Genomic DNA, 19,547 nt, shown 5'->3' with positions numbered 1-19,547 from the left:
TATTAAGTTTTCAAAGGTAGAGTTTACTTCAGACATTATTTAATCAAGATTCCAACAGCATTTCTCTGCATTTATTTTGGTTTTGCCTTTTGTATAATGCCTGTGTCCTCAGTTTAACTTTCTTCATGGTTACAAGATGGCTGCCAGTAATAATTTCAGCTGTTTTCTAGCTGTGCAGTTTAGAATACAGAGGAGGAAAGAGCGGATTGTTTCCCACAACCGTTGAACAAAAAATTGACTTTATTCTGACTCAGTCACATTTGAAGTCAATCACTGTGGCTATGAACATTTTATACAGTGATAGACTGTCTCTCAATAGCACCAAAAATATGTTAAACTCTAATATATATGAAAAAACTACAAGATTCTATTAAAGGATATGAAAGAATTCCTGAATAAATTGGACAATATATACATGGATGGGAAAACTCAATTGTAAAATGTCAGTTTATGTGTATATAACAATTTTAATGATAATTAAAATCCCACTGTATTTTTAAGGATGACTTAACGTATTGTTCCTTTCTTTGTTATTAAATATGTCTTTGTAGTTTTCCTTGTTTCCATATGGTAGATTCTTAATTGAAAATATTGGTTTAGAAAATGCACATTTTAAAGCTGTAGATAATCTAAAAAGTCTTTAGAAATATATAAAATTTAAGTGACACTGGCTTTTAAATTTAAGGATGAACAAAAGACGTAGAGCCTATTTTTCCACAGCATAGCACATCAGCAGTGGATTCATTTTGTTTTGCTCTTGCTTATGATCTCTTTCCTATTCTCTGTTCCTTTACATTATTTCCCACCTATGAAAACCTCTCTATTCCTCCCCCTAATGCTTTGAAATTTTTTTACTTCTAAAAAAGTGCAAATCAGAATTCCTCTGCAGGACAGCCTGAATCAATCTTTCTGTTCCTCTTATGAATAGGCAGTTCCTCCAGGCTGTGAATTAGCCCTTTAGAAAATGGTGACATTATGTTTCTCAGGCCTGAGTGTCTGTATAGGTGGCCTGGAATGCATTACAGAGAAGCATTGTGTCAGGCCTAAAATCTAAAGATGAGGTCTGGTTTGTGCTCATTGTTTGTAGTTGGGGATTTTTGTTCTGAGTTACCAGGTTTTTAAAATTATTTTTTGCTTTAGTGAAAGTTGTAAATGGACTCATAGTATATAGTTGGCTCTGATTTTACATTATAGAAAAGTATCAGATTTTGATCGTTAAGGGAATTCTGTGGTGAATACCTATTTTAAATATAGGGCGTCACTCCTATTTTTGTAAATGTGGGCCTTTCTAAAGACAGGAATGTCATGATATTTTTGTTTCTAGTTCAGATGAGAATTTTTAACGTTATTTTTGCTGATGAACTAGGTGATAGCCCCTTATAGATTAACATCCTGTGTATTTTATTTGGTTTTACCACTGCAAGAATATAGATTGTTGTTTAGATCAGTTGCTCTCAAAAGTATGGTGCCCCAACCAAGAACATCGGCATCACCTAAGAACATGCTAGAAATACAAATTCTTGGGCTCCATGCACACCTTCTTTTTAGAAACTCAGGAGATGGGGTCCAGCACCCTGTGCTTTTAACAAGCCCATCCATGATTGTGATACAAAGTTTAAGAGCTACTGGTTAAATAATATCTATAACGTGACTAAAAATCTCAACTCTTATCATTGAGGCCTGGGTTTGGTTTAGTTCCAAGGTACAGTGTTAGGAACTATGACGGTATTGCTTCAAAGACAGGAGTAGATGAAAAACTGATAGGAAGGGCTAGCCTCTTGAGAGTTGTATATCATTGTTTCTAGTAGTTGAGAATTTGAAAACTGAGAGCCAAGAGTCCTTCACTTTGGAGCCAAACCAAATTGTTTCAGTACTTAGGGTAGTCAGTAGAAAATTTTTATTTGATAAAATCCATTAGGTTATCGCCATCCATTATCAAGACACATGAAAATGACAAATTATAAATTTAGTGCTGTACATTTAATATATATAAGATTACATTCAGAGTTAAGAAATTCCTAAATGAGCTCTTTTTCAGATGTTTTTTAAGTTGTAAGTAATTACAAAAAGATATAGTACCTGAAATATACTTCATAATATAACTAAGATATATATCCCTTCATTATTTACTTGTTTTATGCAGTTAATAACTTTTTGGATAATATTTTTATTTGGTTATGTTTAACATGTTTTTTATTCATTTTGAATGGGAAAACGGTATGTTAATAATTGTGTGTGTTTAATAGGAAAAAAATCCTCTACCCCTTAATTTAAATATTACATACATTTACCAATGATTTCAGGTAGGTCATTCAGGGTACAATATTAACATTTTAAATATGACTTTATCTTATAAATGGGAGCCCTTGTTATAAAGTACTAGATCCCCTTGCTAAATTTAAGGCCTTAAAGCTTATTTTGGCTCTTAATTCTACAGGAGATATTTTTTTCAAATTTAGGAGGATAATTGCCCTTAAGAAGGAGGCATAAGTGGTTTAGTGATGGTGTCTTTTTGGCATCGCCAGTAGATCCTGTTCGTGCCCTGGATTAAAATCAGTGACTAGAGAACTATTAAAGGAAAGTTTACAATGCTCCTTTTATATATATAGGGAAGTGGCAGATTTCTTAAAGCCAGAGTAAAGCTACCAGCTTTTTAAAGATAATATTTCTGTTTTTTAAGGAAAAAGGGATCTTTCCATATTATTTACGTACTATGTTTAACTAGTTCACATTGTAAAATGTCATATCTTGGAACTGGTCAGAAGAGATTAAATCGATCCAGTTGTCAATTATTTTCTAAATGTTTGTCTCAGGAGTTGGGGAGGAGTTACAGACTCACATGAAGGCCCTTACCCAATCAAATAAGTCTGAAACTTTTAACTAGTTTATAATAAAAGATATGAAGGAGAATTTAATGTTGGGGATTTCCTATAATTATTTATTTAGTCATAAGGCCAGGGGCGAGTAATGAAATCAAGAATGGGAAACAGTTTTCTGAAGTGATCAAGTCCTTTCTGATGTGGGTCCGGCCACATGCTAGTGAGTATCCCATATCTGTGTTGCCTTTATGCTGGTATTATTTAATCCATATCACATATAACTTATCTATTTTCTAAACTGAATAAAATGCTTAGGCTGATCACTTTTAAAGATACGTAAAACTCATGGAAGCAGGCTAACAGATTTTTTTCCTTTTTTGAGAACTTAGTATGTGAGATGTGCAATTCTTCATAAAGTAGCAATTTAAGAATAAGTGATGTGTTCATTATTGACTGTTAATGAAATAGGTCACAGTACTATATGTCTGAGAAAATGTCAAACTAGGATATTTTGAGAAGACTTTAGTAAGAAATAAGTTGCAATTTGAAGAGATAATTTATATAAAACAGATTTTCAGATTCAATTTGTAACTAAATAATAGATCTCAACTCATTTGGGATAGAGGTGAGGAAACCTGATAAATGATGCTCTAGAAAAGAATGAGAGTACAATATTCATTTTTCTGCATGGAGTAAGATTTTAAAAACTTTTTTCTGTCTACCCTAATGATTCAATGTCCTTTTGGTTTTTTTTTTACAAGTTCCAATGTAGTTTTGACTTTTTTTTTTTTTTTACCTTGTCCTGGATCAAAGAAGGAAGTTTATCTTAGAAAGCCATTTTATTTGTTTTTGATTCTGTAGTTGTCTGAGGGAAGCCAAAAGCATGCAAATCTACAGAAAAGCATTGAGAAAGCTAAAGTTGGCCGACAGGAGACGGTAAGTATATATCTTTAGATCTTTAATAATGTAGTATGTATCTTTAGATCTTTAATAATGTAATTGTAAGTAAGGACACAGAGCCTTCTGTGAGGAGGGTTTTCAAGGCAGGCTGCCTTGATTAAAAAATCTGAGGTCTTTGTTCCTTGATTTCCCCAGTTGTAAAATGAGGAAAATATAATCTACCTCATGAGGTTATTATGAGGATTAAACTAGTTGATATTTGCAAAGCACTTAGAAGAGGACCTGGCACATGACAACACTGTATAAATGTTTACGTACATTTTTTTGCCTTTTAAAAATTTCAGTACAGAACAAACTGTAGACTATCAACCTAGAATACCTATGGCCTCATAATATTTTTAATTATTTAAATGAATAGAGACTTATTTATTTTTAAAAGTGTAAGGTTTTCTAAAGTATTAGTGATTTCAAAAGATCACTTTACTTTGCAGTTTAATCATTATCTCAAATTTGAATTTTTTGACTTTAAAAATATTGAAGATCAACATAAACCACTAACTATTGCAACTAGGCCTCTATTCTAGAAATATTCAGGTGCTAGCTTATTTGTATTACTTAATTGTGAAAGAAAGTAACTAAGATTTATCACATTGTGTATAAAAAAATAATAATTCATCATAGAAATAATAACACAGCATAGTGGCTTTATGCTTTTCAAAGTTATTTCACATACATTCTTTCATGTGACTTGTCAGTACAGTCACAGGTAGGAATTGGAGAATGATAATTTCTGAAAATATTCAAGGAAAGTTAAGCTCTGCACATAACCTAGAGCTATATATTTCTTCAGTTGACAGCAGCAATTACCACTTCTTAATTTGATTCTCTCTTTTCCTTAACACTGGTAATAGCTTGTAAAAGCACCTACAACTAATAGTAACATAATATGCCCAAAAGTTGTCAACCACCTGCTGATACTTAGTCCACCCGTGCCACTAGGAAAACCACCACCAGCAAACCAAATATGCTGCTGTCAGAAGAATACATTAGTTCAGAAAGACTACTGAGAATGATGACCTCTTATACTCGTTCTGAGTCAGCTACCAGGATCTTTCAGTAATACCTATCTCCTCTCCTAAATATTGTTCATCATGATGGTGATGCTGATGAAATAACTAATATGTATAGTCTACTTACCATGATCCAGCTGGCACTGTACTAAATACATTACATATACTATATATACATATAATTTATATACATCCATGTAATTTTTTCCCATTGAATCCTGCCAACAATCCAAGGATGTTGCTGCTATTACTGTCTCAAACAGGAGGCACAAACAGGCTAAGTAATTTGGCCAAGTTTTCAGTGCTAGTAGTGATCTGAGATGGCTTCCAATTAAGGCTGTCTTTGTAGCTTTCATTATTTTTCATATATATTCTTCACTCAGCTTCTCCTTTCTTCATTAACTCTTTCTACTCTCATTTTTCCTTGTGGAGCATGAATAATTTGAGTGTGGATAATAAATAATGGCCATCTTCTTATAGTGTAATTACTCTTAAATCTCTCCTGAGTGGGGTGGTCTAATATGGTACACAGTAGCCATATGCAGTAATTTATGCTTAAATTAGAATTAAGTAAAATTAATCTAATTCCTTGAAATTTTGATACATGTAACAATAGGGATGAACCTTAAAGACGTCATGTTGAGTGAAATAAGCCAGATACAAAAGGATGAATATTGTATAAGCTCACCAAAATGACATAATTAGAATAAGCAAGTTCATAGAGTCAGAAACTGAAGTATAAGTTACTAGGGGCTGGGGTAGAAAATGGGGAGTTAATGTACGGTTTGGTATAGAATTTCTGTTAGGAGTACTAAAAATGTTTTGACCATGAATGGTAGTAATAGTAGCACAACATTGTGAATGTAAACCACAGCACTAAATATATATTTTAGAGTGGTTAAAAGGGGATTTTTTTTAGGTTGTGTATATGTTACTAGAATAAACTTTTTAAAACATTTTTTATTGTGAAATGACATACAAAAAAGCAATAAATTTCGAAGTACATTTTAACCAACTTATAGAACAAATTTTAAAGTGTGGTATGGGTTACAGTTCCACAATGTCAGATTTTTCCTTCTAGCTGCTTCAAGACTCTGGAGACTAAAAGTAATATCAGTATAATGAGTCATTAGTCTTACTTGTTTGTTAAATCCTATCTTCTGTGTTTTAACTTCTCCTTTGATCCTTCCCCTAATCTTTAGGGATTTGGGGGCTATAGTCACTGTAATTTTTTTCAGGTTGAAAAGGGGCTATATTTTTGAGAGCACAGACTGAACATTTCTATCATTGCAGAGTTCTGTTGGATAGTACTGTTTCAGAGTAAACTTCTTTGTATATGCATTCTCTATACAAATGCTAGCAAAGGAGCTTTTATCACTTAAGGACCGAAGGGATCAGCTACAGGCAAAAGTAGAAAAATACAAACCAGCAAGAACCTTAGATAAGTTCTATTAGGCAATTAGAATTTTACTTGGTTTTGTTCTTAGATTATCTTATAATAGTGTACCATAGCCTTTGCCAATGATTGATTTTTGTTAGGACTTATTTTTAGGTTTCACAAACATGAATTGCATACCTGTGTATTGAATAATACTGTGACTTCTACTTGTTAGAGAGATATATGGTTAGAACTTTCAAATGGTATTTATTGGAACATATTTTTAAAAATTTTTGTCAAGAAAAGTGGAAGGAGCCCACAAGCTATAATCCAGCTATAGCTGCTATCCTTAAATATTTATAAAGGTTAATCATCCTTAAATTTTGAAAAATTATAGAATACTTTTTTTTGTATACTGTACAGCAATGGTCACATTTCATTCTTTTTCCATGCGAGTATCCCATTCTTGCAGCACCATTTGTTGACTTTTTGTTTGTTTGGTTTTTTGTCAGTTTGTTTGGAAAGTGCATGGGTTGGGAATTGAACCCAGGTCTCCCGCATAGCAGGCAAGAATTCTACCACTGAACTACCCTTGCACCCCTTATCTATAATACTTTTGAAGATCATTATTTAATGAATGATTTTGCCGTAAGATATTACATACTTACTTAGACACAATCTTATGAAACTACACGAGAGATGGTATAATTTTTTTCTAACATATGACATAGTCATCTTTGAGTTCATACAGGCATATTCAGTAACCTGTTTATAAACATTTCCATTCTACTTAGTTCTAATTCAGCTATTCACTATTATAAATGATGCTTGAGACTTCAAGAAAAATGTTAATTGAATTTGTCCTTACACTATGAATATATGTGTGTACATATGATAATGTCAAAGCCTGAGGCATATCATTTATGAGAAGAAAAGTATTATGTTTATAAAATGTATTAAAGTATGGTATTGTATTTTTTTTAATTGTACATAAAATTATTTTGACTGCAGGAAGAGCGAACCATGCTAGCAAAGGAGCTCTCTTCACTTCGGGACCAAAGGGAACAACTAAAGGCAGAAGTAGAAAAATACAAAGAATGTGATCCGCAAGTTGTGGAAGAAATACGTAAGTTTATACCACAACTTTAACAACTTGAGGGTTTTAAACTTTGCAAATGAAAGCGACTTTATACTTCCTGTTGCCTGGTAATCATTTTCCAAAGATATGTGAAAATAAAACCAGTTAAAATAGTATTCTGGTTCTATGCTTTAATTTTGTATTAGTAACAAAGGGAAAATACTGCATTAATATTTCCGTTAAGGAGTCTTAATGTTAAGGGATTGAACAGAGGTAATTTTATAGTTATAGGGAAGGTGGGTGAGAGGATAAAGATGTAAAATGTAAGTTTAGGGAGCAGTGTGGTGGTGGCTCAGTAGGCAAAATTCTTGCCTGCCATGCCAGAGACCTGGTTTTGATTTCCACTGCCTGCCCATGCAAAAAAAAAAAGAAAGAAAGCTTAGGAAAGTGAGGTCAGAGAAAGAGTTAAGATGTCACCAAATACCTTGACTGTAGAAAGAAATTTACCATTGTCTTCCTGGAAAGATGATACCAAAAATATAACAGTTTGTCAGTTGTAGAAAATCAGTTTGTATATTGACTTGCTTTTTTAATACAGCAATGATTTTTTACCCTACTTTTAAATCAATATATCCAAAACCTTATTTTGAATAACTTTTCTATAGTTATATTAAGCTAGAAATTTGGATATTTGAGGAAAATGAAAAATAAAAGGCGCAGCATTTAATCGTTTAGGAAGTGTGATAGTATAAAGCTGTTATGTAACTCAGATAAGGTCATATTCTTTTAATCTATTCCTGTGGGTGCACATTTACTGTAGGTGGGACCTTTTGATTCGGTTATTTTAATTGAGATAAGACCCACCTCATTCTAGGTGGGTCTTAATCCTCTTATCGAAGTCCTTTATTAGAGGATAAAAACACATACAGAAACTAAGAGATGGAATTATGAGAAGCTCACAAAAACTCTAGAGAAGCTGAGCGACAAAACCACTGAAGCCAGAAGCTGGAAACAATGAAACCAGGGAGAAAAGGACCAGCAGATGTCACCAAGTGCCTTGCTATCTGACAGAGAAGCCCAAGCTTGCTGGAAGCCAATCTTCAGTGAAGGTATTGTTGATACCTTAGTACGGACATTTTTCATGGCTTAAGAACTAAGCTTTGTAAGTTAATAAATCCCCATTGTAAAAGCCATCCCATTTCTGGTACATTGCATTTCGTTAGCTTTAGCAAACCAAACAGGAAGATATGCATGACTTTCTTCACAATTTTGTGTCTTAGCTTTTCTTTTATTTAGGGAACTTTACCAAGTGAGGAGATGGAGTTGAAAATCCAAGATCAACGTGACTGGAGTTCACAAGGCAAAGTACTAGAGAGGAGAGAGATGGACAGAAAGAGAACCCTGGGGATATGCAGGAGGGTTCCCCAAAGTACTCAGTGCATGCCTGTAAAGAAACTACCAGGCATTCACACAACGACTGTGAATACTATGTGTTCTCACCAGCCAGATTGAAAAACCTCGTAATTCATAGTGTAGTGAATGGAGTACTCAAAATGGTATTTCTTCAATAGAGGAGAACAAATCAGCTATAGATTGAGCTCTGTACCAGACTCAACATTTTAAAAATTGTAAAAGCAAAACTTTAAAGCATCAAGATTTTTCGTAGTAATTTGAGTGCATCTCAGAATAGAATTCAGTATTTATAGGAGTACAAAAAATAGCCATCACCCAACAAGGTAAAATTCATGTGTGCCGTCTAATCAGAGATTACAGGCATGCATGATGTGTTAGTTTGCAAGTTGCCGGAATGTGATATACCAGAAATGCAGCTGCTTTTATAAAGGGAATTTAATAAGTTACAAGTTTACAGTTTTAAGCCTGTGAAAATATCCAAACTAAGGCATCCAAGAAAAGGTACCTTAATTCAAGAAAGGCCGATGCATCTGGGAAGGCATGCTGGTCCCTTGCTGGTCCTTTGCTCTGGGCTCCTTTGCTTTCAGCCTCTGTTCCTGCGGGGGTTCCTCACTTTGCTTCTCTGGGGCTAGCTTTCATTTCTTGGCTTCCCTTAGCTCTCTCCAGGTTCTGGCTTGGTTAACATCGCATGGCAACATCTGCTGGGTCTCAAGCATCTCCAGACATCTGTGTCTCTGTTCTTCAAATGCTCTGAAGTTTCTGTCGGCTTTGAGGTTTCTGTCATTTTCTCTTTCTCTCCAGAATATTTCCTCTTTTAAGGGACTCCAGTAAGCTAATCAAGGCCCACCTGGAATGGGTGGCATCACATCTCCATCTAAACAAAGGTCACACCCACGATTGGTCGTGTCATATCTCTGTGGAGATAATCAAATTAAAAGTTTCCAGCTTACAATATTGAATTAGGATGAAAAGAAATAGTTGAAAGTGAACACCAGTGACTTGGGAAATAAGAAGAAAGATGATGAGGTAGACAGAGATGCCCCGTCACACAAAAAAGCCAAGGAGCCCTTGACGCAAATCACAGAAGAGGTCCGGGATCAACTCCTGGAGGCGTCTGCTGCCACCAGGAAGGCCTTCACCACCTTCCGGAGAGAGCCCGACCCCGACGACCACTATCATTCAGGGGAAGGCACCCAGGCTGCCTCAGACAAGACCAAGGACGAGCTGGAGATGAGTGCTGTCATCACCATCATGCAGCCCATTCTCCATTTCCTGCAGCTGCTTTGTGAGAACCATAACCAGGATCTGCAGAACTTCCTTCGTTGCCAAAATAACAAGACCAACTACAATTTGGTATGTGAGACGCTGCAGTTTGTGGATTGTATTTGTGGAAGCACAACTGGAGACCTTGGTCTCCTCGGACTGTATATAAATGAAAAGAATGTAGCCCTTATCAACCAAACCCTGGAAAGCCTGACTGAATACTGTCAAGGACCTTGCCATGAGAACCAGAACTGCATAGCTACCCACGAGTCCAACGGCATCGACATCATCACAGCCCTGATCCTGAATGACATCAACCCTTTGGGAAAGAAGAGGATGGACCTCGTGCTAGAACTGAAGAACAATGCCTCCAAGTTGCTCCTGGCCATCATGGAAAGTAGGCACGACAGTGAAAATGCGGAGAGGATACTTTATAACATGAGGCCGAAGGAACTGGTGGAAGTGATCAAGAAGGCCTGCATGCAAGGTGAAGTGGAATTTGAGGATGGAGAAAATGGTGAGGATGGAGCCGCTTCTCCCAGGAATGTAGGGCACAACATCTACATTTTAGCTCATCAGTTGGCTCGGCATAACAAAGAACTTCAGACCATGCTGAAACCTGGAGGCCAAGTGGATGGAGATGAAGCTCTGGAGTTTTATGCCAAGCACACGGCACAGATAGAGATTGTCAGATTAGACCGAACAATGGAGCAGATTGTGTTCCCAGTACCCAGCATATGTGAATTCCTCACCAAAGAGTCAAAACTGCGAATATACTACACGACAGAGAGGGATGAGCAAGGCAGCAAAATCAACGATTTCTTCCTCCGGTCTGAAGACCTCTTCAACGAAATGAACTGGCAAAAGAAACTGAGAGCCCAGCCGGTTTTGTACTGGTGTGCCCGCAATATGTCTTTCTGGAGCAGCATTTCGTTTAACCTGCCATCCTGATGAATCTGCTCGTCGCATTTTTCTACCCATTTAAAGGAGTTCGAGGAGGAACTCTGGAGCCGCACTTGTCAGGACTGCTGTGGACGGCCATGCTTATCTCTTTGGCCATTGTCATAGCCCTCCCCAAGCCGCACGGCATCTGGGCACTAATTGCTTCCACAATTCTATGGTTGATATTTTTGGTCGGATTACAACCCACATTGTTCCTTCTGGGAGCTTTCAATGTCTGCAATAAAATCATCTTTCTGATGAGCTTTGTGGGCAACTGTGGAACATTCACCAGAGGCTACCGAGCCATGGTACTTGATGTTGAGTTCCTTTATCATTTGCTCTACCTGCTGATCTGCACCATGGGGCTCTTTGTCCATGAATTCTTCTACAGTCTGCTGCTTTTTGATTTAGTGTACAGAGAAGAGACCTTGCTCAATGTCATTAAAAGCGTCACCCACAATGGACGGTCCGTCATCTTGACAGCAGTTCTGGCTTTGATCCTCGTTTACCTGTTCTCAATAGTGGGCTGTCTTTTCTTCAAGGATGATTTTATCTTGGAAGTAGATAGGTTACCCAATGAAACAGCTGTCCCAGAAGCTGGTGAGAGTTTGGCAAGTGAGTTCCTCTACTCCGATGTGTGTAGGGTGGAGAGTGGGGAGAACTGTTCCTCTCCTGCACGCAGAGAAGAGCTGGTCCCTGCAGAAGAACTGGAACAAGATAAAGAGCACACATGTGAGACTCTGCTGATGTGCATTGTCAGTGTACTGAGTCACGGGCTGAGAAGTGGGGGCGGAGTCGGGGATGTGCTCAGGAAGCCTTCCAAAGAGGAACCCCTCTTTGCTGCTAGAGTGATCTATGACCTCTTGTTCTTCTTCATGGTCATCATTATCATCCTTAATTTGATTTTTGGGGTCATCATTGACACCTTTGCAGACCTGAGGAGTGAAAAACAGAAGAAGGAAGAGATCTTAAAGACTACCTGCTTTATCTGTGGCTTAGAAAGAGACAAGTTTGACAACAAGACTGTCACCTTTGAAGAGCACATCAAAGAAGAACACAATATGTGGCACTGTCTGTGCTTCATTGTCCTGGTGAAAGTGAAGGACTCCACAGAATATACGGGACCCGAGAGTTATGTGGCAGAAATGATCAAGGAAAGAAACCTTGATTGGTACCCCAGGATGAGAGCCATGTCCTTGGTCAGCAGCGATTCTGAAGGAGAACAGTATGAGTTGAGGAATCTGCAGGAGAAACTGGAGTCTGCAATGAGGCTTGTCACCAATCTTTCTGGCCAGCTATCAGAATTAAAGGATTAGATGACAGAACAAAGGAAGCAGAAACAAAGAATTGGTCTTCTAGGACATCCTCCTCACATGAATGTCAACCCACAGCAACCAGCCTAAATAAATGAAATAAAGGCATTATATTTACCTTTTTAATTATTATTAGTGTGGGTATGGCTCATTAGTTCTGATTCACCCACTGAGATTACATTTATACGTAGTACATTTGTAAATACTAAGTTTTATACTGTATGTATATGATTGCTACTCTAAAGGTCTGGATATATGTATTGTAATTAGAATCGCTGGCATGATGAACTTTTATTCATGCCAAAAATATTTAAAATGCCTTTTTTTTGAGGGACTAAAGAAAGCACTTGATTTGCACTTGAACCAGATTATAGATTTAAAAGTATATGCCATGTATTTTGTATTTAAAACTAGAATAGCCAGTATTTATGTTTTTTATAAAACTGTGCAATACAAATTATGCAACCACAATACATTTGTAACTCCTTAGTATCCTAAAGGGAGTGTACTCATCTTTGAAGCTGGTGTGTTAATACTATGTAATAAATGGTTAAATATCAAATGATGCTGCTGCCAAAATTATATGAAGAGTGAGTTTCAGGCCCCTGGGCATTTTGTACCATGTAATTATCATGTAGTGATGCTGTTCTTGTTGCTAGTGGCTTTAGTGCCTCTGTCTCATAGTGTTAATATTCCAAGTCCATGAACTGATAAATCAGCATTCATTTTAAGAAAAGCAACTTTAGTTTCAGAGATACTTTTAAGCTTCCAAATTGATCATTTAAATTAATAATTTCTTTAAATAAGAGAGCCAAATTAGAGGTTTAGACTTAAGCTTGTGAAGAAGTTAATGAATTTTTAAAGGGAACTTTTTGTGCAACTTTGGGAAAAAATGTATACTGCTAGCCAATCACTGTCATCTCCTGGGTCAAAGTTGGTGTCATGTTATAAAGAAATGAATAATTGATGGTTTCTAGATTGTCTAATCTGAACAGTAGACTTTTTTCCTTATCAGAACCAACATGCTACAGTAGCTAAGAAGTAGTAAAACTATATACATCCATATAAAGATGAAATATGAACTCTCCCATTAGAATTCATAGTTGAACACTGACATGTTATTCTTGTGAAAGAGCCACATTTTGGTTTTATTTCTTTGTCACATGATTTCTTTTCTTGATGGATGAAAAGTATGAAAGAAACTTTTATATCTGTTGCCTAGTTTTGTATATGGATCTCATTTTACAAGAGAATTTCTCTGCAAAATAGTTTAAAATTACTGAAAGCAGAGTTCTGAAATGAGTACTTAAAGTTTTTAAATGCATATATAAAAATAAATATTTAATAAATGATGCAGAATAATATTAAAAAAAAAAAAAAAGAAATAGTTGCCCCCGCAAGATTGAACCAAGTTTAAAACATGGCTTTTCTGGGGTACATAATATTTTCAAACCAGCACATTCTATCCTCTGGACCCCAAAAAAAACATGTTTTACCCATATACAAAATACGTTCACCCCATCACAATATTTCAAAGCCTTAAAACATTTCAGTAACAATACACATAAACACAAAGTTAAAACCAGTACAAAATCTCATCCTGTCACCTACAATCATTGGTCTGTTCTAAGGCAAAAAATTCTCCTCTGGCTCTGGACCTGTGAAACTCAGAACAAGTTATCTGCTGCCAATACACAAAGGAGGGACAGTCAATCATAGGATACATGTTTCCATGTGTTCCACAGGGAGAAACTGGAAGGAAAGCAGGGGTCGCTGGACCCAAAATTTCCTAAAACCAGCAGGGCAAACTCCATTAGATTTCAAAGTCTGAGAGTCATTTATCCTTGGGGCTTTAGAAAGTGGCATTCCCACCCTCTCCAAGGGCTTCCTCTCTTCAAACACTGAAGTGGTTGCAGTCATGGAGAACTTTGGGGAGACCACCTTTTTCTTGGCTCAATCCTCCAAGCTTCAGGGCAGCACCCGGGATCTCTGCCCTCTCTGGGACACACTCTCAACCCCTTCGGAACAATGGGTGGCAGCCAAGCTCCCTCCAATCCCCTGTTTATACATTCCACCCTCTCCAATTCCTGGGGTTCCATAACTCTTCCTGAGCAATGAAATGGAAAGCCCATCCTCTGCTTCCAGGGCAAACTCACCCTCTCCACATGTATATGTGGGTCCGTTCTCCTGGCCTGAGATTACCTGGCTACAGACCTTAGCTTCCATCGTTTTAACTCTGAAGTTATTTTCCTTCAATTTGTCCCTTTTCTGTCCTTTTTAGTCCAGATTGGCAGTGGCTCCGTTTATACAGATCTGACAACACTCTTGTTGGCTTTCTATACAGTACACTTGGATCATGACCATCAGACAAAAGGATTTTTCCACAGATCCTTTCTGGATAAATCCGTCTCAAATCCTTGCTTGTTTTGAAATGGCTGACTGCTTCCATATTTGCTTAAATCCTCACGTAGGGCCCTATTAACTGGGGTCTCCCTTCCTGAAAGCCCAGAATTTTTCAGACTATCAGTTTCTGATTTCTTTGTACCCAAGAGTTCAATTCTCAACTTATCTCTTTCCTCTCGCATTTTACTATAAGCTGCAAGGAGAAGCCAGACTGTATTTTCCATCTTTAGTTTGGAAATTTCTTCCACTAAATATCCAAGTTCATCACTCTCAAATTCTGCCTCCCATCCACGAAGAACGCCTTCCTTCCAGTTTAGAATGACATGTTTGTCATTTATGTCTAAAACCTCATCAGAGGAGTCTTTAGAGTCCTCTTCTACCAACAGTGTCTTCAAAACATTCTGGGCCTTCTCTATCAAGCTTCTCACAGCTCCACCAGAATCTTCCCCTTATCCACTTAAAAAGAACATGTTTGGTATTTGCACACTGCAGCAGCACTGCACTCCTGGTACCAAAATCTGTGTTAGTTTACAGGCTACTGGACTGCAATATATCAGAACTGGAATAGCTTTTAAGAGAATTTAATGTTACAAGTTTACAGTTGTAAGCCTATAATATTGTCCAAACTAAGGCATCCAGGGAAAGAAACCTTAATTCAAGGAAGGCCCATAGATTAGGATCAGGGGCTGAAGGTATTGAAGCCCAGGAACAACGGACCAACACATGCCAGCCACATGACTTCCCATCTCACAGAGGTGTTCCTGACCCATTGGTCTTCCTTTAATTCCCTTTTTAAAAACTGTTCCAGCTCTGGTATATCGCGTTCTGGCAGCTTGCAAACTAATACACGTGGAAACAGGAAGACAAGATCCATATTGAGGAGAATAATCAAAACTAACCCAGAACTGACGCAGCTATTAGAATTAGCAGATGAAAACATTAAAACAGTTATTATAACTATATTTCATAGGTCCAAAAACCTTAGTACGTATGAAAGATATAAAAAAGTTAGACTTCTGTATATAAAAACTAAGTGTCTGAGGTGAAAAAATACACTTGATGGAATTAAACTATGAACTCAGAGATCTAAGAAACTGAACAAACTTCAAGCACAAAAACATGGAGAAACATGAAAGCCATGTCAAGGCACATCAAGACCAAATTGCTCAAAACAGCTATCAATAGAAAAATTATAAAAACAACTAGGAGAAAAAAGATGCATATTTAGATTTGGGAGTGCAGTTGACCTGGGAGAGCCTTCTGTACCACATACAGCAGCCCTGGTTGAAGAGGCCAAGGAACTGAGAGGCAGAAGGCTGGAATCTGTTGCGGAGCTGTGGAACCCACGGAAGTGCACAAACTGGAGCGCAGGACTAAGACGTAGGCCAGGCCACGTTCGTTGGGCACGCTACCCTCACCAGCGCAACCCCATGACCAGCGACTCACCCAACACCCCATGCACCTTAACCCCATCACCCTCTCCCTTTCCCCACGCTCTAGGCACCCCCACCCCACCAGCCCCCAGTGCATGTACCTGCCCCACACCCCCACCCCAAGTGCCGCCCAACCTACATCTGAACACCTCCCGAGCACTACCTCCCCTTCCCTGTTCCCTGCAAGCTATTACCTGCACATAAAGGTTGTAGGCACTAACCTCCATACCTAGGCTACCCCCATAGTGTCGCACAACCTCACCCCATCCTCCCTGAGCTCAGCACATCCGTTTATGGCACATCCAGGCCCACACATGCACATGGGCCCCAATCATGTCATTCGGCTCTTGGAACTGCACATTACATCAGTCCTAGAACCATGCATGCACACAGCCCTCAGCCTTACTTCCCAGCTCTGAGAAAGTGCCGACCTGCAAAGTCAGATCACATCTGCCCCCAATCCACGAAGGCATAACGCTGACCTGCTACCACAGCTCTATGCATGTACATAAGGTCCCTATGCCTTAGACCAGCGCACACCAGGGTTACGTTCACCAGACTGGTGTACCCACACAGCTACATCCTCCCTGGCCACTGGGTGCCCATGTTCACAAATATCAGCATAAAACCCCCAATCTGCGCCCATACCTACCCTGAAACAAATCACCGCACTGAGTGCTCACCCCATGCCCTGCTCCTAGCTGTACAACCATCCCACAAACACACGGCCTTAGACTACTGAAAGAAATCAACTCCCAAAGTAAATCAATCAAGATATTTACATGTGACGAAGATGCAGTGCAGACACATATAGTCTTGCCTAATGACCAGATTAAAACACCATAGGATACACAGACGTTGAAACAACTAATAAAAGATGTTCATACAACTCTACATCATAAAGTAAGTGGGATAACAAATGACAGAAAGGAGATCAAGAAGACAGTAGAAGAGGACAAAGAGGAATTTGAATGAATAAATGGAAAAATAGCCGATATCACAGAGTAAAGACTATGTTAACCAAATAAGAAACATACTAGAGGCATACAACACCAGATTTGAAGATATAGAAGAAAGAATAAGTGATATAGAGAATAGGATAATGGACGTCAAAGACTCAAAACAGCACCTGGCAAAAAAGGTGGAAAGAATTGAATGGGAACTCAGGGAAATGATAGACAAAACAAATCGCACAAATATAAGAATCACTGGTGTCCCAGAAGGAGAAGAGAAGAAGGAGTAAAGGACTAGGAAGAGTAGTTGAGGATATAATGGGGGAAAACTTCCCAACTCTCATAAAGGACGTGAATATACAAGACAAAGAAATCCAAGGAACTCCAAACAGAATAAATCAAAATAGGCCTTCCCCAAAGCACATGCTAATCAGTCTGTAAAATGTTGAAGAGCAGCAGAAAATCCTGAAAGCAGCAAGAGAAAAACAATCTATTACATACAAGGGAAATCAAATAAAACTGCGTTCAGACTACTCAACTAGCACCCTGGAGGTGAGAAAGCAATGATGATATATTCAAGATCCTGAAAGAGAAGGACTTCCAGCCAAGAATTCTTTACCCAGCCAAATTGTCCTCCAAAATTGAGGAACAGATTAAAGCTTTCACAGACAAAGAAGTCCTGAAAGAATGTGCCGACAAGAGATCTACCCTACAAGAAATACTAAAAGAAGTTCTGCCAGCTAAAAAAAAAAAAAAAAAGAAGGAAGTCTAGAGGAGGGTACAGAATTGAAGAGTACCACTAAGGATAATTTAAAGAATACAAAGAGAAAGAGATAAAAGTATATATATAGATTTACCAAATAAAATAAAAAAGATAAGATAGAATCAAGAAATGCCTTTTTAGTAATAACTTTGAATGTTAACGGACTAAACTTACCAATTTAAAGATACAGATTGGCAGAATGGATTAAGAAGCAGAATCCAGCTATGTGCTGCTTATAAGAGGCTCATCTTAGACAAAAGGATACAAATAGATTGAAAGTGAAAGGGTGGGAAAAGATCTTCCACGCAAGTTGTAGCCAAAAGAAAGCAGGAGTAGCTATACTATATCGGACAAAATAGACTTTAAATGTAAAAGCATCATAAGAGACAAAAAAGGACACTTGTGCTGGTTTGAAAAGATGTATGTCCCCTAGAAAAGCCATGTTTGAATCTAAATCCCATTGCATGAAGGCAGAATAATCCCTATTCAATATTGTATGTTTGAAACTAATCAGATCATCTCCCTGGAGATGTGATTTAATCAAGAGTGGTTCTTAAGCTGGAGAAGGTGACAACATGTCTCCACCCATTTGGGTGGATCTTGATAAGTTTCTGGAGTCCTATAAAAGAGGAAACATTTTGGAGACTAGGACATTCAGAGAGAGCCAGAGAAGAATGACATAGCCATGGAAGCAGAGTCCACCAGCCAGCGAACTTTGGAGATAATAAAGGAAAATGGCTCCAGGGGAGCTTCATGAAACCGGAAGCTAGCAGATGACGCCATGTTTGTCATATGTCCTTCCAGATGACAGAGGAACCCTGACTGTGTTCACCATGTGCCTTTCCAGATGAGAGAGAAACTCTGACTGTGCTCGCCATGTGTCCTTCCACTTAAGAGAGAAACCCTGGACTTTATCGGCCTTCTTGAACCAAGGTATCTTACCCTGAATGCCTTAGATTGGACATTTCTTTTTTTTATTCTTTTTTTTTTTTTATTAATTAACGGAAAAAAAGAAATTAACCCAACATTTAGAAATCATACCATTCTACATATGCAATCAGTAAATCTTAACATCATCACATAGATGCATGATCATCGTTTCTTAGTACATTTGCATCGGTTTAGAAGAACTAGCAACAACCGAAAAAGATATAGAATGTTAATATAGAGAAAAAAAATAAAAGCAATAATAGTAAGAACAAAACAAAACAAAACAAAAACCTATAGCTCGGATGCAGCTTCATTCAGTGTTTTAACATGATTACTTTACAATTAGGTATTATTGTGCTGTCCATTTTTGAGTTTTCGTATCTAGTCCTGTTGCACAGTCTGTATCCCATCAGCTCCAATTACCCATTATCTTACCCTGTTTCTAACTCCTGCTGAACTCTGTTACCAATGACATATTCCAAGTTTATTCTCGAATGTCAATTCACAACATTGGGACCATACAGTATTTGTCTTTTAGTTTTTGGCTAGACTCACTCAGCATAATGTTCTGTAGGTCCATCCATGTTATTACATGCTTCATAAGTTTATCCTGTCTTAAAGTTGCATAATATTCCATCGTATGTATATACCACAGTTTGTTTAGCCACTCGTCTGTTGATGGAGATTTTGGCTGTTTCCATCTCTTTGCAATTGTAAATAACGCTGCTATAAACATTGGTGTGCAAATGTCCGTTAGAGTTTTTTCCCTTAATTCCTTTGAGTAGATTCCCAGCAATGGTATTGCTGGGTCGTATGGCAATTCTATATTCACCTTTTTGAGGAACCGCCAAACTGCCTTCCACAGTGGTTGCACCATTTGACATTCCCA

General features: G+C 37.7%; 1 protein-coding gene and 1 non-coding gene across 3 annotated transcripts in view; one reads left to right on the top strand and one right to left on the bottom strand.

Annotated features, from left to right (window-relative positions):
• Positions 1-19,547, top strand: part of MND1 (meiotic nuclear divisions 1) — a 126,143-nt gene that overhangs the window by 80,913 nt on the left and 25,683 nt on the right. The window contains exons 5-6 of one of the 2 annotated variants that reach the window (XM_077139577.1): positions 3,681-3,755; positions 7,179-7,293. In XM_077139577.1, the coding sequence (XP_076995692.1) occupies positions 3,681-3,755; positions 7,179-7,293 (190 nt within the window). Of the gene's footprint in view, positions 1-3,680; positions 3,756-7,178; positions 7,294-19,547 lie in introns of those variants that run through there. The other variant, XM_077139576.1, reaches the window with a different exon arrangement.
• Positions 6,693-6,763, bottom strand: TRNAS-GCU (transfer RNA serine (anticodon GCU)). The gene has a single exon. It is a non-coding gene; the product is annotated as a tRNA-Ser (tRNA).

The sequence above is a fragment of the Tamandua tetradactyla genome, chromosome 22, assembly GCF_023851605.1.
Source record: "Tamandua tetradactyla isolate mTamTet1 chromosome 22, mTamTet1.pri, whole genome shotgun sequence".
Classification (NCBI taxonomy): Eukaryota; Metazoa; Chordata; class Mammalia; order Pilosa; family Myrmecophagidae; genus Tamandua; species Tamandua tetradactyla.
Note: the sequence above shows the minus strand (reverse complement) of the source record. Positions and strands in the feature narration are given on the sequence as shown.